The 18,286-nt window shown below is 41.9% G+C and overlaps 1 protein-coding gene across 4 annotated transcripts in view; it reads left to right on the top strand.

Annotated features, from left to right (window-relative positions):
* MYLK (myosin light chain kinase) overlaps positions 1-18,286 on the top strand; it is a 356,584-nt gene that overhangs the window by 310,129 nt on the left and 28,169 nt on the right. For all 4 annotated transcript variants that reach the window (XM_006259414.4, XM_059727477.1, XM_014599482.3 and 1 more), the window contains 5 exons: positions 1,829-1,861; positions 1,964-2,057; positions 3,476-3,679; positions 9,659-9,876; positions 16,391-16,514. In XM_006259414.4, coding sequence (XP_006259476.3) covers positions 1,829-1,861; positions 1,964-2,057; positions 3,476-3,679; positions 9,659-9,876; positions 16,391-16,514 — 673 coding nt within the window. The remainder of the gene's footprint in view (positions 1-1,828; positions 1,862-1,963; positions 2,058-3,475; positions 3,680-9,658; positions 9,877-16,390; positions 16,515-18,286) is intronic.

The following is an 18,286-nucleotide window of genomic DNA, read 5'->3' on the forward strand; positions in this document are numbered from 1 at the left end:
CTGTGTAACTGCCAGTTTACAGAGCATGTACTGGTTGTAATAGGAAGACCGTCTTCTGAATATGTTCCTACTAGATGGGGTCTGCTTTTTCAAGTCCATGTACTCCAACAAGTTTTCATCCATTGCCAACTCCTCAGAAACACCTCATTCCCAGGTGTTGTTCAGGCAATCCCACCATGTCTCCTTGGGTTCTCCTCCCTCATTCTCCTGCCCCCCGGCTGAACAGTCTTCCCACATTCGTCAGGCCTACTACCTACAGGCCCAAACCATCTCCGCCTGCTCTTGCTCAGCTTTTTCTCTGCTGCTGTCACCTTTGCCTGCTGCTGCTGCACCTGCTGTTGTAGAAAGAGGAGAGGGGTCAAATTCATTGCTACAATCATCACGCTGGGCTGTGCATCTGCCATAACTGTGTGATCTTGTTACTCTACATCCAACCATCCAATTCTGTTGTTTTGCTGTGGTTCATTGAGCCCAGTTCCAGGTTGGGAAGCACCTGGCACACTTTGGGTCCTGTGAAAGTAATACACGGTGAAACTCCCTCGGGGTAGAGAGGCTCAGACACTTTATTAGGCTTGCACAAACTCTGTGGCAAGGTTGGATGGCCAGGTGCAGCCATTTGGATGGGGAGCTGCACAGAGAGCTATGGAGGTCCTTGATCTGCCAGCCACTGAGCATTGGTTTGTTCTTCAGGAGCAAGTTCAAGCACCCTCAATAATATAAATCCCTTCTAAGCTGTGCTGATTGTAACACCTGGGCCCCTTACCCCTTCCCTCCTCCCCTAGGCCACTGTGACAGCCAGAGACTGCAGAAACACAGCAGCTAGACCCCCTGTTTGGGGCCGTAAGCCCTGTGATGTAGAGAATGTAGGCTCCAGCCTGCTCCAGTCTGCCTGCCTTGCTCTCACATGGCACTAGTGGTGCCTGCCTGCCTAGTGCACCATGCTGCTCCTCATTCCCGCTGGATTCCACTCTGGGACTTTTGACCAACCGACTGGGACCAGACTACACAAACTGGGGCTGTCCCAGTTGGCCGAGATGTACGGTCACCCCTTGCAAAGCCAGTTATACTGGCACAACACCACTGAAGCTACATGCCAGTCCTGAGGCCCTTAAGCTGTCTTTGTTTTATGCTGTTAAAGTTCCTGGCATTTGTGCTTGCAGTTAAATGCACAAGTGGAATGAGGCGCCATTAATACTTTGACTCCACAGAATATGGAAGTGCTTTTCAGTCAAGCTTAATAAAACATGGCTGCTTATCTGAGCTACCCGAAACCCTTGGGTCTGCAAAATTTGGCAGGACATTTGACAAAAACAAGCTCTCTTTGGGGGGTTGTTTCGGGGCTTAGGTTTTTTTTTGCTTTTTAACTTGAAGAGTCAGAAGTACATTTGCCCCTGTGCACAGACCTAGGACAGTTAGGTATTTCATCTGGTCAATGATCGTTGTTTAAAATGTTTTCCTTTTTTCTGAAGCACTCCAAAGTCAACATATTAATGATCCAGTGATGTGCTTCATTATAGCTTATGTTCCTAGGAGATATGTAAACCAGCTGTGCTATCTTCAAAAGATAGTCCACACTGACAAGAGCAACAAAGGTTACCCGGCTTCTACCACCTGATTTTGATTTAGTTAAAAATGGAGACTGAGTCAATGGATTCACTTTATTGTATGCTAATTGTGCAAACTCTTGTTTCTTATATCTACCTGCTTCTTTTTATCTAACCACAAGATCAAATGTGAAAGTAATAAACCGACTTTATGTAAGCATCAACATCCTATGCAGTATGGAGTTAGTCATCCATATTTTTTCTTCCCCCCTTTTTTTTAACAGAACCTAAAGATGAAGCCGAGCTATCTGATGATGGTAAGAAGTCCATTACTTAATCAGAACAAATTGATTGTTACATCTTTCATTCATATTGTATGAGGAGTTTTTTTAATCACAGTTTTTTATCCTCGTTTATAGAAGGGAAGGAAATAGAGATTGACTATCGGACCGTCAGCATCAATACAGAACAAAAAGTTGCAGAATTCTACAATATTGAAGAAAGATTGGGATCGTAAGTAGCACACTGTCCTTTTTTGGACTAATGCATCTTACAGGCTTTCAGTGAAGTCAAAGCTAGAAAAGTGCATTCTTAAATGCCTATAATACAGTACTTGGACATTCTTAGCATTTGAACCAGACTTCTCATGTTCAATAAAAATAGATTCTAAAGTGGTCTGGTCTCTTCTTCATAAATGATGCATCACTCTGTTAATTGATCATTTTATATAGGAATTGTATGTACTTGCAGTAAGGAAAATGGAGCCCATAAATGAATACAGCTAGATGATTTATTCTTTGTTCCCTGCTGTAAAAGCTCACTGAAAAGCAGCAACCCACTGTGCAGTTGCAGCTCCATTATATCCATTAGTGATAACAAGATTATCCTGCCTGTCGCCTGGAGTCTCTGGACAGTGGTTGTAATCCTAAAAGCAAAAGGATTAATAGTCTCGCTCAGTGAAGGTCAATGATTAGGATGGCTGTGTCAGCATTCAGGCCTGTGAATAGCTGAACTGTTTGCCAGGACAGTCCTTGAGTGATTTGTCCTACTAGTGATGACCAAAGCCATTAAGATCTTGCATCTCTATACTCCTCTCTGTAACAACTCTCCCCTGGCAGACCTCCCTTTTTTAACACTTTCACTGTGAAAGGCACATGGTTAAAGTGAAATGGTATGCAAGCTCCCAGCTGCAACCATAGATTTAGATAAAGGGGGGGGAGTCTTCAGGAACAGGTTTGTCCTGTATCAGAGGGAAGCCCCCTTGCCCCACACAGCACAAACTCACCCTGCCCTTTCCTGCCACTCAGTGTGGGGCACACGCTGAAAAAATGTGTTGTAACGAGGTTTGGGGGCATGTCTGACTCTGTTGTAATGGTAACTTCATTATGTTTCTTTTGGCATTTATTATATGCAGAGTGGGAGTGAGTAGGCAGGGTGCATTTTCACAGCAGCATTTGCAGGCACAGGCTGTGGCCCCCAGGGGTTTAGCAGTTAGACAGCCCTGCCCCGAGAGATTATTTTCTTACAACTCGCCTGTACAATGAGAAGAATATATGACTGGAGAGGAAGGGCAGTGTGACGATAAATTGATGAGTCCATAAGCGTTTAACTTATAATAAAAATTCAAGCAACTCACATACTTAATTTCTACTAATGTCTCAGGCAGATCCTCAGCTGATATAGAGCGACACAGCTCCGTTGACTTCAAAGAAACTACAGTAATCTGATCTCACCCTTTGACTATAATGTTCAGAAAGATATTTTGGCAAGCAGCTCTGCCCAGTTCAGTACAGAAGTGCACAAGTGCTTATGATCATGAGTTTGCAGTGCAGCCATTCCCAGTCTGAAAAGAGGTTTTCTAAAATTGTTTTTAATCCTAGAGAACTATGTCATATTAAAATCACGTCATATAAATATTTATATGTTTTCAGGGGAAAATTTGGACAAGTCTTCAAACTTGTTGAGAAGAAAACTGGAAAAGTTTGGGCTGGAAAGTTTTTTAAAGCATATTCAGCTAAAGATAAGGAAAATATAAGGCAAGAAATCGGCATCATGAACTGTCTACATCACCCAAAACTTGTCCAGTGTGTAGACGCCTTTGAAGAAAAAGCCAACATTGTCATGGTCCTGGAAATGTAAGTATACACCAGAACACACTAGGGTAAACTAATAGCAGTGTATTTTGGTTGTTGGTGCTCAATATGTGAAGGTCTGCCAACACTTTGAGAGAAAATTTAAAATTATTTGTACAAAAAAAGGACAGTTGAATATCTAGTCATGGGTGACTCTCTCAACGAGTCCAGGTGTTCTTCTCTGTACACATATGGCAAAGTTATTCTGTTTATTCAGGGTATTTAAACATCTTTGGCCAGTTCATCTCTCAGCTCTCTCCCTCAAAATCAAAATAGATGCACCAGTCTGCACAGTCAGGCTAGAAATGTTCTGAGACCCAGCAGTCATGGTGTTTCCAGCACATCCTGCTTCTGGCTCAGTCACTGTTACTGAAATAAAGGCACTTTACAGTGTTTCCTCTTCTCTAAACCCTCTGGAATGTGAAAATTAGAAATAACTGCCTACCGGACAGAAAAAGTTAGCTTTATATTTCACCACTGTCAATTTTATTTGGCTTTAGACATGAGAAACATTTAGAGCAAGGGACTGTTGTTGTTGATTTTGAGATCTGTCACGTGCACCAAATAAAACACTGTATTTTCTTGTGAATGCAACGGCTGTTCAGATTGAATTACAGAAGACAAAGATATGCTGCAGGTTACAAACCCAAAAGCTGAATTCTTAAAGGAAAAGTTGGAGTCTTACAAAAAATCTAACCATGCACATTTAGAGCTGGATCTGTTTGAGGTACATACAGTTAAATGATAGTTCAGATCAGGGCTGTCCAACGTCATGTGGCCCCTGAGCTGGAGACCAGACAGGTCATATGCTGTGGGGGCGAACCCCTGGAATTTGCCTCCCCCCATCATGTGGGCAGCATGTGGACCCTGTGAGCCCTACCACGTGGGCTGCACAAGTGGCACGCTTTGATCTTTGCTGTGCCTGCTGCACGGGCAGTGCTCAGCCCCCTTCTGGGCCCTTCCCCACCAAGCAGAAGTGGGAGATGTGACTTCAGGGGCCTTTGAGTCCTAACCTGGCTCCACACGGACCACATGCAGCCCTCAGGCCACCAGTTGGACAGCCCCAGTTTGAAACAACATTTATTTTCCATCAAGGTCGAGGTTCCCCTTCTGCATTGTGAAGAGAACTCGGAGGGATCAACCTAGAACCTTTTTCCTGGAAGAGGAACGAAAGGGTTTGGATACATAGCGTGTAGGCAAAACAGTGGTGGGCCTTTAGAAAACCTTGATACACGACAAACTTTCTAAATTGACATAAATGGGCATAGACACGATGCTGTGGTTCTTCCTGGCTAGCACCTAAGTAAGTAAGCACAATGTAATGTAGCCATACTGGGTCTCCCTAACTTATGTCCCAGATGTAGCCATGGTAGAAGAGAAGGGCAATCCATTTTGTTTCTCTCCATGTAGCCCCACCACTTTCAAATCCCTCCTTCCTCCATGCAGAGAACAACTAGAAGAGGCCGCATTTAAATCCCATCTGTTGTTGGGATTCTTGCTGAACAGAGCAACCCCACCGAATCTTCCTACTCCTCTTGAGGCTATGCATGCTGCTCACTTTGTGCTCCCAGCCTACAGCACTGTGGAAAGCAACAGAGAAGCAACATAAACATTTCAGGGCAGAGCATCCCAGTATCATGCTCATGTGACTTGTAGTGAAACATTTAATGAATCTCACTGTAAATACACCACAACTATATGCAGGGTGCAGTATCTTTTTTATCCCGGGCTCAGAAGGTGCCGCTGTGCCAGAACTCTTTGCAGAAGAGAATCTGTTCAGTGCAGCTTGGAAAGCAACAGTCAGACTCTAGGAGCAGTGAGGACGTGCATGACCAACGTGTCCGTTGCATAACCCCTCGTGCACCTGTTTCATGAGAATACCATACCATTGCAGCAGGAAAGAAAATCAAGTCTTGATCTCTGCGGGTGTCTTGTCCAAAAGGCTAGGTCAGTCACTATGGCTCCCATGCAGCTGTTTCTCATTTTGATGCATAGAGAAGCAGAGAAAGTGTGGGTTTCTTTTTCTTCCCCAGCCTAATTCTCCAAGCAAAATACAGATTGCTTTAAGCAAAGAGAATAGAATTCTACTTTGGTGAACTGGTGTATATTCAGACTGGGCAAAAAAGCTATTCTAACACAGGCACATTTCAGAGATTGAATCCTGTTTATGTAAATGTTGGTGATAAAATATTAGATGTGGATTTTTACTTTTAGATTTAAAACTGGTGATTGAGAAGGGAAAGTTCATTCTACTTTACTTGGAAGTGGGAGCTGGCAAATCTAGTGGAAAACAGAGAACTGCTTTTAAAAGGAGTTGGGGAACCTGTAGCTGCATGTACTGTTGATTTTTCATACCACCAAAAGATCCCAGCTTTGCATAAACATTAAAATGCATTCAAATACCAGGGAATTTCACGTACTTTAGTCTGTGTTGAGATGCAGTTTTAGGTATTAAACTAGGTTGTGTTTGCATGTCAAAGAGGGTAGGTCTGGATTTTCAGAAGAGCAGAAGTTCCCTGCATTCATATTGTTCTCCTTGTTCTCATCAAGGTTTAAGTATATAGCCAGAAATTCAAAAGAATTCACCTGCTGCCAGCCTGTTTCCAGTGAAGTGACCAGATTTTCATGAGTTCTCGGTGACCACTTCATTGAGATGCTTCACTGGAGCAGAGGTCTTTTAAAACTGTGATCTTGTATATATTGCTGGAGCCAAACGCTGCTTTCATTTTGCCTGGATCTGCTTCGGTGTAATTCTCATTAGTTTAGGGTTTCCAAAAAGACAGATTATTTTTTTATGAATCAAAATGGGCTGAATGGAAAAAGAATTGGTTCACTGCCCATGTCCTGTGATGTGGGCTGTGCCATCAAAATTCATTGCAAATAAACCCACATTGCTTTAGAAAATCTGATCCTGACTAGGTGGGTGGACGGGCGTGCTTCTCATTCACGTGATTGTATTATGAGACGCATTATGTAGTAGGTCCGTCCTCCAGAATTCCAATACAGGCCTGGTCCCTAAAGTATGCCTGCCCTATCATTTCTGCAGTATAACTTACATCCTCTCCTTTTAAATGTCTCCAAGGATTTCCACTGGAACGCTGTTGACTAAAGGCTCTTCCATTGTCTCATAGATCTCACCACCAAGAAGATTAATTTGTCCTAATATTCAGCCTAATATTTCCTCTCTCAATTTCTCTATTCTCCTCTTCCTTGAATCTGGCTAAACAATTACTCTCCCTCTCTGGAGTTTAAACCATGCAAATGTTTTAGATCACTTAATCCTGCTACTTAGCATAGGCTTAATTTAGGCAAGCTATTCCTATTTAGCTATTTTGATCATGCCTCCTCTATTAATCCCTGGAGACCCTTAAATCATTTCAGTTGCCCTTTCCTCAAAACCCTCCAATTTGTTTGCACCTTATCACCTGGCTTTGCAATCCAGAGGCGATCCCAGACAGTTTGTTTCCCAAGTGGTACTGTCCAGCAGTAGATACCCTCAAAATATTCTGGTGGGAAGACATTTTTTATAAAGTAATGCAGTGTGAGTGGGTTTGAAAGTTTAGGAGTAACTGTCTTCAGACCCTTCACTCCTCTCAGAAGGTCAGTTTTAATTAGTATATATCCTATTTTAAACATGAGATTATTAAATTGCAAACCAGAAGGTAGAAATTTGATGGGATTAAATTGCCACAAATCAGCATGGTTTCCTGTTTGATTTGCACTGGGGCATACATTTAAACGCAGTGTGATTTCTCCCAAGGAAGAGCCACAGTAAGTCCTCTATATGATTACAGGCCCACTCTAATTTTAAAACAAGAAAAGGCTGTGTTTGCCGTGAGTGAATCTTTGAGGGTACCTTCAAAGTGGAGAAGACTCCTCGGACTTGTGCATGCATGAAGAAAACACAACGCCCTCTGCTAATCCCTGCGTTGATCCGGCATCTTAAAGTATCTTTAAAAGCATAGTCACAGAAAAATTGAGTCCATTTCTAAACAGCTTCACTGCTCCAAGACAGTCTGAGCTGCAGGAAATAAATGAAGTGCTGAGCATCTAGGAAATGTGAACACAGTTTATCTTAAAGACATTACCAATAACTGGATGAAGCAGGGAAGAGACCAACAAGCAGATAAATTGACTTTAATTCATCTTTGTGTAACAGGGCTGAAAGGCTGTACTAGACACAATGCCGTACTCTCACAAAGGCTGCACATTCACAGAGATCATTGTTTTGTAGGATTAAAAATTATTGCTGAAACCTGATGTTAGGTCTGTTTCAAGCAGCCAGCAAAATACGTTTTACTTCAAGCTTTTTGTTCTTGCTTCTTTGTTTAAAAGCTCATTTGTTGGAAATTCGCTTTTAGCCACCCAAAAAAATATGGTTTTCTATGATAAGAAGCAATCTGCATTTTCTTCTGGATCTCTCTTGGAAAATACAAGGATGACATTTAATTTGGAGTTGCCTAGTGCTCCAAACAAATATTTTCTGGGTGCCGATGCTTTCATAAAAATGTCAGTACTGGTAACTAACTTATTCGACTTCATGAAATATCAGGACCTGGGCACTTCGATTTCGGATGTGTTGATCTGAGCCGTCTAGCGATTACATTGGTTTTACATTCCAAAAACATAATAATCCAGTGTATTCTTCTGTGTTTGTCAAACGTATGCGGCCCTTATTGCTTCTACGTTTAGTTCTCCATCACATTTTAGTAGAAAACTGCAGTAGCTATTCTAATGATATATTTTCTGAAACCTTATAGAGAAAGCAACAGAACGAGTCCAGAACTCCAGATGTTTCAATTTCAGCTTAATACACGGGCTTTCTCATCCTGCATCAGACAAGCTGTAAACACCAAAAGGCTGCGTTTCAATTTTGCTTACCTTCCGTAACTGAAATGTGCAATTACATTTGGCAGCGAGAATAAATGTTGCCAAATATTAAGCTGTATAAAGAGTATGTAGCATTTCATTTAGAACAGATTTATGAGGGCAAAGCTGTTTTTCACCATTTGCTCCCTTCTGTATGTCACCCCCCTCCCGCCCCCATAATTAAAAGTATTTCCCATCTTTGGACATTAGGAGAAGAACCAGATGAGTGATTACTAAGAATCAGAAATAACATTTTGCTTTATTTTGACCATACGAAGAATGTCCACCTTCAGCTCTGGGAACAGTTTGATACAGCTGATTGTGCCCTGGAAAAAGCAGTGATTTTGACACTTCAATGGGGAAAAACAGAATCTGAATAGAGATGAGCAACTAAAAGGGCGATGCTTTGAGAAAGAAAGAAAGAAATCAATCTGAGAAAAACTTGGTGAAATCTTGGCCCCTTTAAAGCCAATGTCAAAAAGCATTATTATTTCACTTGGTCAGGATTTCATGCTTTTTGATAGGTCCTATTCCATCTATTAAGCATCCAAGTAGCCTTAGGCACCTAAGTGTAATCCTGCTCCCTGAAAAATAGTTAACATATAAGTGGGTGGACACTACTCAGGCTCTCTTTTTATGTCCCAGTTTCTTTTTCCACTCAGCATTTGCTTTTAATTTTTAATTGCTTTATATACATTTTTTGATATTGGAGGAGGAAAGTCACTCACACTCCCAGTCTGTGACTGTTTAAGGGGCCAGTTGCAAACAGATTTTGAGGAGTCGTGGCCATATTACCCATTTCTTGTTGCAAAACTTGAAAGTTTCCTGGTTAGTTCCCAGCTATCTAAGATGTCAGTACCCAAACATGGAAATTAGGAGCACAGTATGAAAAAGGTTGAGATCTGCTGATTTATACCATGCACAATGCAGATTGTACAAGAGTGGTCATCTTCCTGTGGGTGAAAGAGGTCTTGGGTCTATGGAAATCTCTCCATTACAGCACATAGGCTGTAGCCTGAAGACTTTTAGTAACTTCTGCTATATTTGAACTATATCTGTTGAAAAAATTAAAGCATCTAGTTTACCAAAAACCTTTATTTCTGTCTTTTCTAGTGTTTCTGGGGGAGAACTCTTTGAACGAATCATTGATGAAGACTTTGAGCTGACAGAGAGAGAGTGCATTAAATACATGAAGCAGATCTCAGAAGGAGTTCAGTACATCCATAAACAGGGCATTGTCCACTTGGACTTGAAGCCAGAAAACATCATGTGTGTCAACAAGACTGGTACAAGTATCAAGCTCATTGACTTTGGACTTGCGAGACGATTAGGTAAGAAAGGCATCTTTTGCTAATTTTGTTCCTGAAATGACAAGCTGTATGACAGGTAGAACAGCACTGTATAACTGATCTGTTCTTCAATAAGTACAAGCACATACTTTCAGTTCAATTATTCTTATTATAGTTAGAAGTATAAAACAAGAATGTAGATGAGAAAGCAGAGAGTGTGTCTGTTCTCCATGAGTCTGCATAGAAGTGACTACAAAGATACTGTGGCTAGGGAGAGAAAGTACACATGAAGCAGTAGAAGTGATCAGACACTAGTTCAGATCTGTAACACAACAGAAGTGCAGTGCACATAAGCCACTTTCAAAATGGCTAAAACCAGTTTAAGATAAACCTGGATAGAGGTAGTATCAGACCTCACTGATTTAGGTTAAATTGGTTTATTGAACTTCTCTCCCAGATCCCCTCCAGATTAAAATCAACTCACAGTCCCCCAGCATCCCAGGATGCTTTGTAATTCCACCACAAACCCTGCCGCTCGCAGGGTGGGTGGGCCAGCCTTGGCCCAAGTTGTCTGCTCCAGCCCAACAAGGAGGCGTGCTCTGGTGCCCCCCAGCTTCTAGTCAGGGTTACTGCAGGCATGTGACTGCATTGCCAGAATCAAAAATGAATGTCTGTTCACTTGCTTACTGGTTCAATCTATGGAGCTTAGACTAACCTGTGAAGACTGAATCTATTTAGCCTTGGGATTTTTGACTGTCTGTATTTGGCATGTGTGTCTCTAGATAGTGTTCTCCCTGTTGATTGAAAGTAGGTATATGCATAGATAAATACATCACATTTACTCCAAACAATCTTACAACCTTCAAAATCTTACGAAGATATTGAAATCTGTATCTTGATCACTTATGCTCATTAAAGATCTTTGATGGTTTTACAAAAATAAGAGTTATCTTGATATTCTAGGAAATTTCCAACTTGTATGATTACATTCCACTTACATTTACCCTTTGTTTGATATGCTTCCTCTTCTGAATTGATGTGCATACCAGACCATTGCAAAATTTCATCCTAAAGGGATGCACTGCTGGTCAGATGGGTTTATATCATAGCATTTACTAGTTGTAAATAATTAATGTTAAAAAGCCCCTTTTACTTTGAACTGCTTCTTGAATGATACATAACTTCCCCCTACACTGCCTTTTGAGCTGTAACTTTCCCTTAAGTGTCACTCTAAAGCAGGGGGGCGCAAAATGCGACCCGGGGGCTGGATGCAGCCCGCCAGGCCTTTCTATCCAGCCCGTGGGGCCCCCCAAAAATTTAGAAAATTGATATTTATCTGCCCTGGGCTGCTTGTTATGTGGCCCTTGATGGCTTGCCAAAACTCAGTAAGCGGCCGTCTACCCAAAATAATTGCCCGCCCCTGCTCGAAAGTGAATTAATTGAGCTGGCAACTAGCCTTTGGTGGCTACACGGCTAGTTTGATCAGGGAACATCACATGCTGCAAAGAATTACTGCAAATTGATCATCTAAGAGAAGAATATCTACCTCAGGGGCTCTCTTTCTTTTGCCATGAGTTTCTGGTTTACCTTTTAATTAGCAGGAGAAGAAAAATCATTCCAAAACTTAAACTGCTTAAGGTCAGATTCCATATCTCTTGCTCACACTGCTTTCTTACTAGATCTGTAGACTTAGCCCAACAATGTGGGCTAAGGACAATTTGCGCAAATTATTTTCTCCATTGTCGGTAAGGGGCCTGTGGTTGTGATTTTTTTTTCCTTCTTACATGAACTTATACCTGCTCCCTTTACAGAAAGGGCAGAACAAATTACTAACATGAGTGAGAGTTGGAATTTTTATCTTCTTTATGCTATATACCCCTTTATCCTTCCCTTTCCTTTCAGTCCTAAAAGCCACCAACCAGTGCAAACAGAATTCTTTACTAAAAGAACATGTTGGTTTAATTGGAGCAGAACATCCTGCTGTCAGACTTTGCTGGATGTGGTTATGCGCTGGAAAGGGTGTCTGTGAAAGTGGCATTCTTATTCAGGCAGTCTGCTCCCTGCTTGGATTCAGACTTAGGCCTGATTTTTGACTAACTGAAATAAGATTGTGCTACCCTTGAGGCTTCCATTAGCACTCACTATGTGTGCGTAGCGAGCCTGATTTTGTTCCAATTCAGGGATCACCCACAGAATTGTTCACTGGGTTTCAGTGGGGATGTGAAAGAAGCCAGGCTGGCCATCAAATTCCAGCTGTCACTTTGCAGAACCATTATTTGCTCGTAAAGTGAGCAAATGTTATCATTGAGACACAACATGAAACTGCAGAATGATGTCCTCACAGGAACTTTTCTAAGCAGAACCTCTAGATTACTTTAACCCAGGTGCAGTAAAAGAAACACTGAACTCTTACCTTCTTAACCTGGGGTTTCATTTATGGCATTTTCATCACATGTACAAAATCTACAATCAGTTTATGCTTTGCTCAGGAGTAGTAAATTGCTGGCTGTGGGCACTAGATTGACCTTAATTTCCTACCAAGCGTATGAATTTGGCCCTGTGTGTTGCTCTTGCTGCCATGGTGACATTATAGGCATTTGCACTGTTTCTTATCTACGAAGCAAATTCATTTCTGTTGCAAATCCAGAGTTCTCATTTTATGCCAGGGCTAAATTTGGCCAGCTGTGTCAAAATGATCTAAATTCAAGATGTAGCAAGTGTAGCAGCCCTCAGAAACAGACAGTATTGCACTGAATGGTCCAACAGAAAGAAAAAACCCCTGTGCTAGTCAATAAGCTATCTCACATTCAGCGTAAGCCTTTTCCAGGAATAAGAAGACAGTCTATATTAGCAACAGCTCTAAGCCATTCTGTACTGGCTTCTCTACTTGCTCCCTTCTTATTTCTAGTCATCTCATTTGACATATTCTAAGCATACTCCTACATCTGTTGGCTCTCACCGACATGGATTTGGGTTTAGGACCACAATTTATGAGGCTAATTCAAAAACCTTACTTAGTCAGAAGTCCAATGGGAGTGGCAACCGAGGAACAGTCGACTGATTTTTCTTTATAACAATAGAGGGGTTTTTAGTTTTGCTTTGTAACCAGTACCAATCTAGTGCATCTACATTTTCAGGACTTTGATCTACCTTGGGGTACTTAAGAGATCCCTCTGCAGACATTTTCTGCAGTTAATTAATTCTCTTATTTTGTCAGGAAATACCAAAGCTGTAGTGGTATATTTTCCTGACCTTTTTTGGTGTGCTTAGAAGCCCATGTAAAAATTTGTTTAAGATAAACTTCTTGGGGACACAGGAGGTTTCTTCGTGTGTGCTGTTAAGACTTTCTTTTAAATCAATTTGTTACACACAGTACAGAAAAAGGGCCAGTTTCCAACTAGCTCTTCCACAGTCTGTCTCACTTAAATGGTAACCAAATACAGGATCCTGCCTGTGTACCAAGCCTGTAAACAGCAGGGCAAAGTTTTGAGGTCTTTATTGAGTAGGAGATGCCTATTTTTGGGTATAGCCAGTGCAAGAGTGATACTGTCCCACAATATGTTTGTACTTTAAAGCTTGTCTTTTCAAAAGCTGCCTCTTAACCTGTGGACAGCATTTTGCATGTTGGTTTTTGCATGTGCAGTGTTTCACGAGAGTTACAAACACGTCAAAAAACTTGGTTGTGAAAAATTGTGCCCGAGGTTCTGGAGATTATGTTGAGGTTACTTTAAAAAAATTGGTCCTTTGTGATAAGTTTAAATAATTTTTCATGAGAGAAGCAAGGAAAAGTTGAAGGAACTGAGTTTATTTCATCTAAAAAATAAGAGCGAAGAGGGTCAGAACTCTTTCGACATGTAGAAGATGGTTATTGTGCTTCGTGTATAGTAGAGGCAGAAGAATTCAATCTAATTGAGATGTTGGTTGAATATTAGCATTTTTTTTCAAATTATACAAATAAAGAAATACGAACATAGGCAACCTACAGGATTTCACTCTCTGGAGGTTATGATGACCAGTTAGGACAAGCATTTGTTGGGAGGGTTCTGGCAACACTTGATCCTTCCTCCATGCAGTAGGATGAACTAGAAGACTTCTGTCTTGAGGTACTTTCCAGCCTTACATTCCTATGATTGATTCCCTAGAAAGTGAGTATCGCACAGATCTCTGAGACCGTGTTCAGATGGGCGTTTGTAACACTACAAGTGCAGCAGCACTTTGAAGCACGACAAAAATACAGCACTGCGAGGCATAGACAAAGGCACAGAGACCTCTGGCTGGAGCGTTACAGGGTCGTCTCAAAGGCATCTGGGGGATGCAGCTCTGTTCCTATCACCCACATTTTCTCCCCCACCTCCCACCCCAGTCAGTGAACTGGGGAGGCTCACGAGGAGGCTCTCAGCAAGCCCAAACACTGATAGCCTGCTTCCCCTCTGGGGCATGGCAAGCAGAGCTGCAGCCCCCTGGACCAGGCTGTCGATGACTGTAGGACTGAAACCGGGCTGGGTTGTCTGCCATGGGTGGGCCCAGTCCCGCACTCGCTGAGAGACAGGTCTGAGAGCAGTGGGGCTCTCGCTGAGACTGCTGTAGTCCCTCCTCGCCCAAGCCCTGATGGCATCTGAGCACTCAGGCAGCGCTCATGAACTGTCCGCCCAGCAGACCCTGTCCCCAACCCTGGGAGGGGAGGGAGGACTTGCACCATTTCTGTAGCACTACACGTGGTGCACATGTCTGAACGCACGATTTTTGTGGTGCTACAAGGGCATATGTAGCACTACTAATGTGTCATCTGAACATAGTGTGAATGAACTTGTCAGCACGATTTATGAGGGGAAGAAGAAAAAAAGGGTTTTGCCAGGCTTAAAATGGGAAACCGAAGAGACAGAGGGAATACCCCGTGGCAGTGTCCAGTGTACACCCACGGGCAAAGAGGAGCGTCAGTGGGTGGCATGAAGCTGAGACTGCCACCAAATTACTGTGTGATCTTTAGGCAAGTCACCTAACTAGCTGGGCCTTGGGTTCTTCATCCATGGAGTAGGGATACTAATTCTTCAAAAGTTAAGATGTGGTAAATTGTATCTCCTGGAGGTTTGGGGAAATAAATGTGTACTATAGCAGTGTCTGTTCTGATTCCCACACAGGATCAGTTGTAGTCTAACATACTGATTCAACTTTTAAAGTTTTGTAATCATTAAAGAAGCAACACTTTCTGACCCTGATTACTTTAACTTTAGGAGGACCAGAATCCCTACCACAGGTTTCCCTTCCATTCCTGGTCTGTCTTGCTTACTTTGACTATAATCTCACCAGGGCAGAGACTGTCCTTCACTACATACCTGTGGAGTGGCATTGATTTGCAACTGCACTACAGCGACTAACAGTGGTACAATGGGCCTCACTTAAGCTAAGCGCTGAGTGTCCAGGCAGTCACACCGTCTGCACAGCAGTAGGCTTCCAAGACAAATCCATTTGCTTCAATGCAGCGTATATCATTTACTGAAATTTTCACTGGATCATTTCCCCTCTCCAGTCCGCAGACATCCCCGTTCTCTGCCTTCTCCCACGCATTGCTTGCCCTCCCATCCTGCGCTTGCTTCCATCCATATTTCCCCATATGCTTAAAATGCATTCCAGATAACGTGAACATATCTCGATTTGTCTGATCGTTCTACACTAGTTCCAGGCGTTGTCTAAAAACCTTATCTGAACCTGGATGCAGCACAGATAGTGCACAGACCTGGTTACTTTAGCTGATAATGTGGCACTATTACAGTAATAGTGATTTAGATTCTTATATGTTGTGATGTGTTTCTGTTCTGTATAAGGATCTTATTCTGCCCGATTACTGGAGTATCTGGACTTTTTTCAGGAGGGCATCAACCATGTGTAGTTCATTTCTTTCTCCTCCCCTCCATGGGCACCTTCAGATATAGCTGAGTACCAGGGGTCCCTTGTTAATGTTCTTTATTGCTTTTATTCAACAAAATGTTTTGTAAGCAAATCGGGATGGGAGGAGAGAGAAGAGGAAGACTTTGTTCCACCCTTCCCCCCCAGTTCCTTTGCCAGTTCATTTTTGCCGTTCAACACAAGACGCTCAGGCTTTGATAATGGTGATGGTCATTCTTTCAGCTCTAGTCTACCTCTTGTGGAGATTTCTGAGCTGAGACCTTCCACAAGCTTTGGGGTAGTTCAGATCTGAATCCAAACATTAAAAATGAGCCCTTTTCTTGGGCTCCCAGAGTGTCCAGGGCCTCTGTTTAGAAAGAAAATTCTTCAGAGGAGTGAATCTTTCTTTATTATGTGTCTACTATAGCGCTGTGTGCGTTTTTCATGTTTAACAAATAGTAATTCTCCTGTGCTATTCGTGCATCAGCCAAAAAGTTGCTAAAGCTGGTAGCAGCTCAAGCAGGCATTTGCTTGAGGGAGCTTAAGAGCAGTCTGATAAATAAATGAGCGCAAAGATGTTTTACCTATTGCTCAAAAAACTGTCCCGTCCCGTCCCGTCCCCCCTGAAAAAGATGTTACAACCATGAAAGATTTTCTCTTTCTTTCTTTGCAGAAACTGCTGGTTCTCTCAAAGTTCTCTTTGGGACACCTGAATTCGTGGCTCCAGAAGTTATAAACTATGAACCTATTGGATATGCAACAGATATGTGGAGTATAGGCGTTATCTGCTATATCCTGTGAGTACTTGGCCACATTCCAGGAACTTCTGTACACAAAACTTTCCTGTTCGTGTCCATTCACTTCAAAGCTGCTTTGTACCTCTCAGGATTTAGTCTCTTATATGTTGTAATAGTGAAGGAAAGGTAGATCCATGTGTAATTAATCTAAGTGCAGACGCACTGGAGCACTGGTATTCTGCAGAGCCCCACTGATACATATGCAGGATTGGCGCCACTGATTCATTGTTATCCTTTTATTGTATGGTGGTTTCAGAATATCATGGCTTTTTGGAAGCAGAATAAATTAATATAAACCAGTAATGCTTCCTACTGATTTAAAAAGACATATAATAATGCTATTACACTATCTTGAAATGATTATTTCCTTCCCTGCTATTTAAAAGAATACTTTGTCTTGAAATGTGCTAAGGAAATATGACTATGAAGTTGTTTTCCCTTCTTTCATCCATGCACATTGACTTGTAGGGTTGCTTTTGAATCCTTAGTCTACTGCCATTGATATAATTTACTGGAAAATTAGAGCATTGAAATATTTGTTTTCCAAAAAGAACATGGGCCTCATCAGGTCAATTTAACCAATTTATATCAATGAAAGGCAGAGGGTCGGACTCAATGATCTGTTGAGGTCCCTTCCGAGCCTAGCATCTATGAATCATCTATCTATGAAAAAGATAAGCTAAATGTGGGGTCTATCTAATTTATCTATCTAACTTTATCCTTTGAAAGCCTGTAAGAAACACTAACAAATCCCAGTGCTGCTGTATCTGTTATAAAGTGATTTTTAATGCAGTATTATACAACTAACAATGGATAGACCAGGTTTTTATAAGTGGGCTGTATCAACTTATTGCAAATGTTATAGAGCACTGATGGATTGCAGGCTCTGCTACAGGGTCTTTTTATAGAGGTGACTGATTATATACACTCATGATCTTCCAGGGGAGCACTTGAGAGGAGGCTCCAGAGGAGCAGGGTTTCCATTGTTGCACGTGTAGAACAACAAGGGATCTGATTCCAGCTGTGACATTTCCGTATTTGAGGTTATATAGACAAGCTGAGAGAATAATTCTGTTGGAAACAGCACCTTTCCTGTCTCCTTCTGTCACCCCCAGTATCAGGCATTTTAACACCCAGCATCCATTTACTTATGCTTCTGAAACAGGACAGCAGTGTTTCTTTGGAGCCCACATACTCCCTGAGGAAGGGAGTATGTGGGCTCCAACTACTCTGCGTATTCGCTAAGCCCGGTGACTCGTTCCAGCTGCCTATAGGGGAGATAAAAGTAGTGTTTTCTACAGGGACAGGACCTAGTGTGTTGGCTGAGCTGTCCCAGGGACCTAGTGTATTGCCTGTGCAGTAGCCATGCTTGGGGAAGAAGGCTTGAGAGTAATTATTATCCTATTATATTTGTTAATAGTGCTGAAGAAGGCAGGCACAGTGGGGGAACTTTGTTTTCAAGCATTTTGTGAAAAGCGCATGCTCAGATTTCTTTCCTTTCTTTTCTCGAATCTAATCAGTCTTTCCTTTTTTTTTTTTGAAGTAACATTAATAGAGCCCAGAAAGAATAAAAAAATTAATATCTTAGCCAAATATGAAATACAGTCATTCATAAATGTTTGATAAATTTTCATTTTAGGGGTTTTTGTTTCCTCCCTCTCCACTCATATCTTTCTGCATCCTGTTTCCAACACCATAGAGACATGTTTTATAGCATGAAGATAATAAAAAATGAATGCAATAGCACTAGAGATTTCTTAATCAAGAACTAT

This window comes from Alligator mississippiensis, chromosome 4 (genome assembly GCF_030867095.1).
Source record: "Alligator mississippiensis isolate rAllMis1 chromosome 4, rAllMis1, whole genome shotgun sequence".
In the NCBI taxonomy this organism is placed as follows: domain Eukaryota; kingdom Metazoa; phylum Chordata; order Crocodylia; family Alligatoridae; genus Alligator; species Alligator mississippiensis.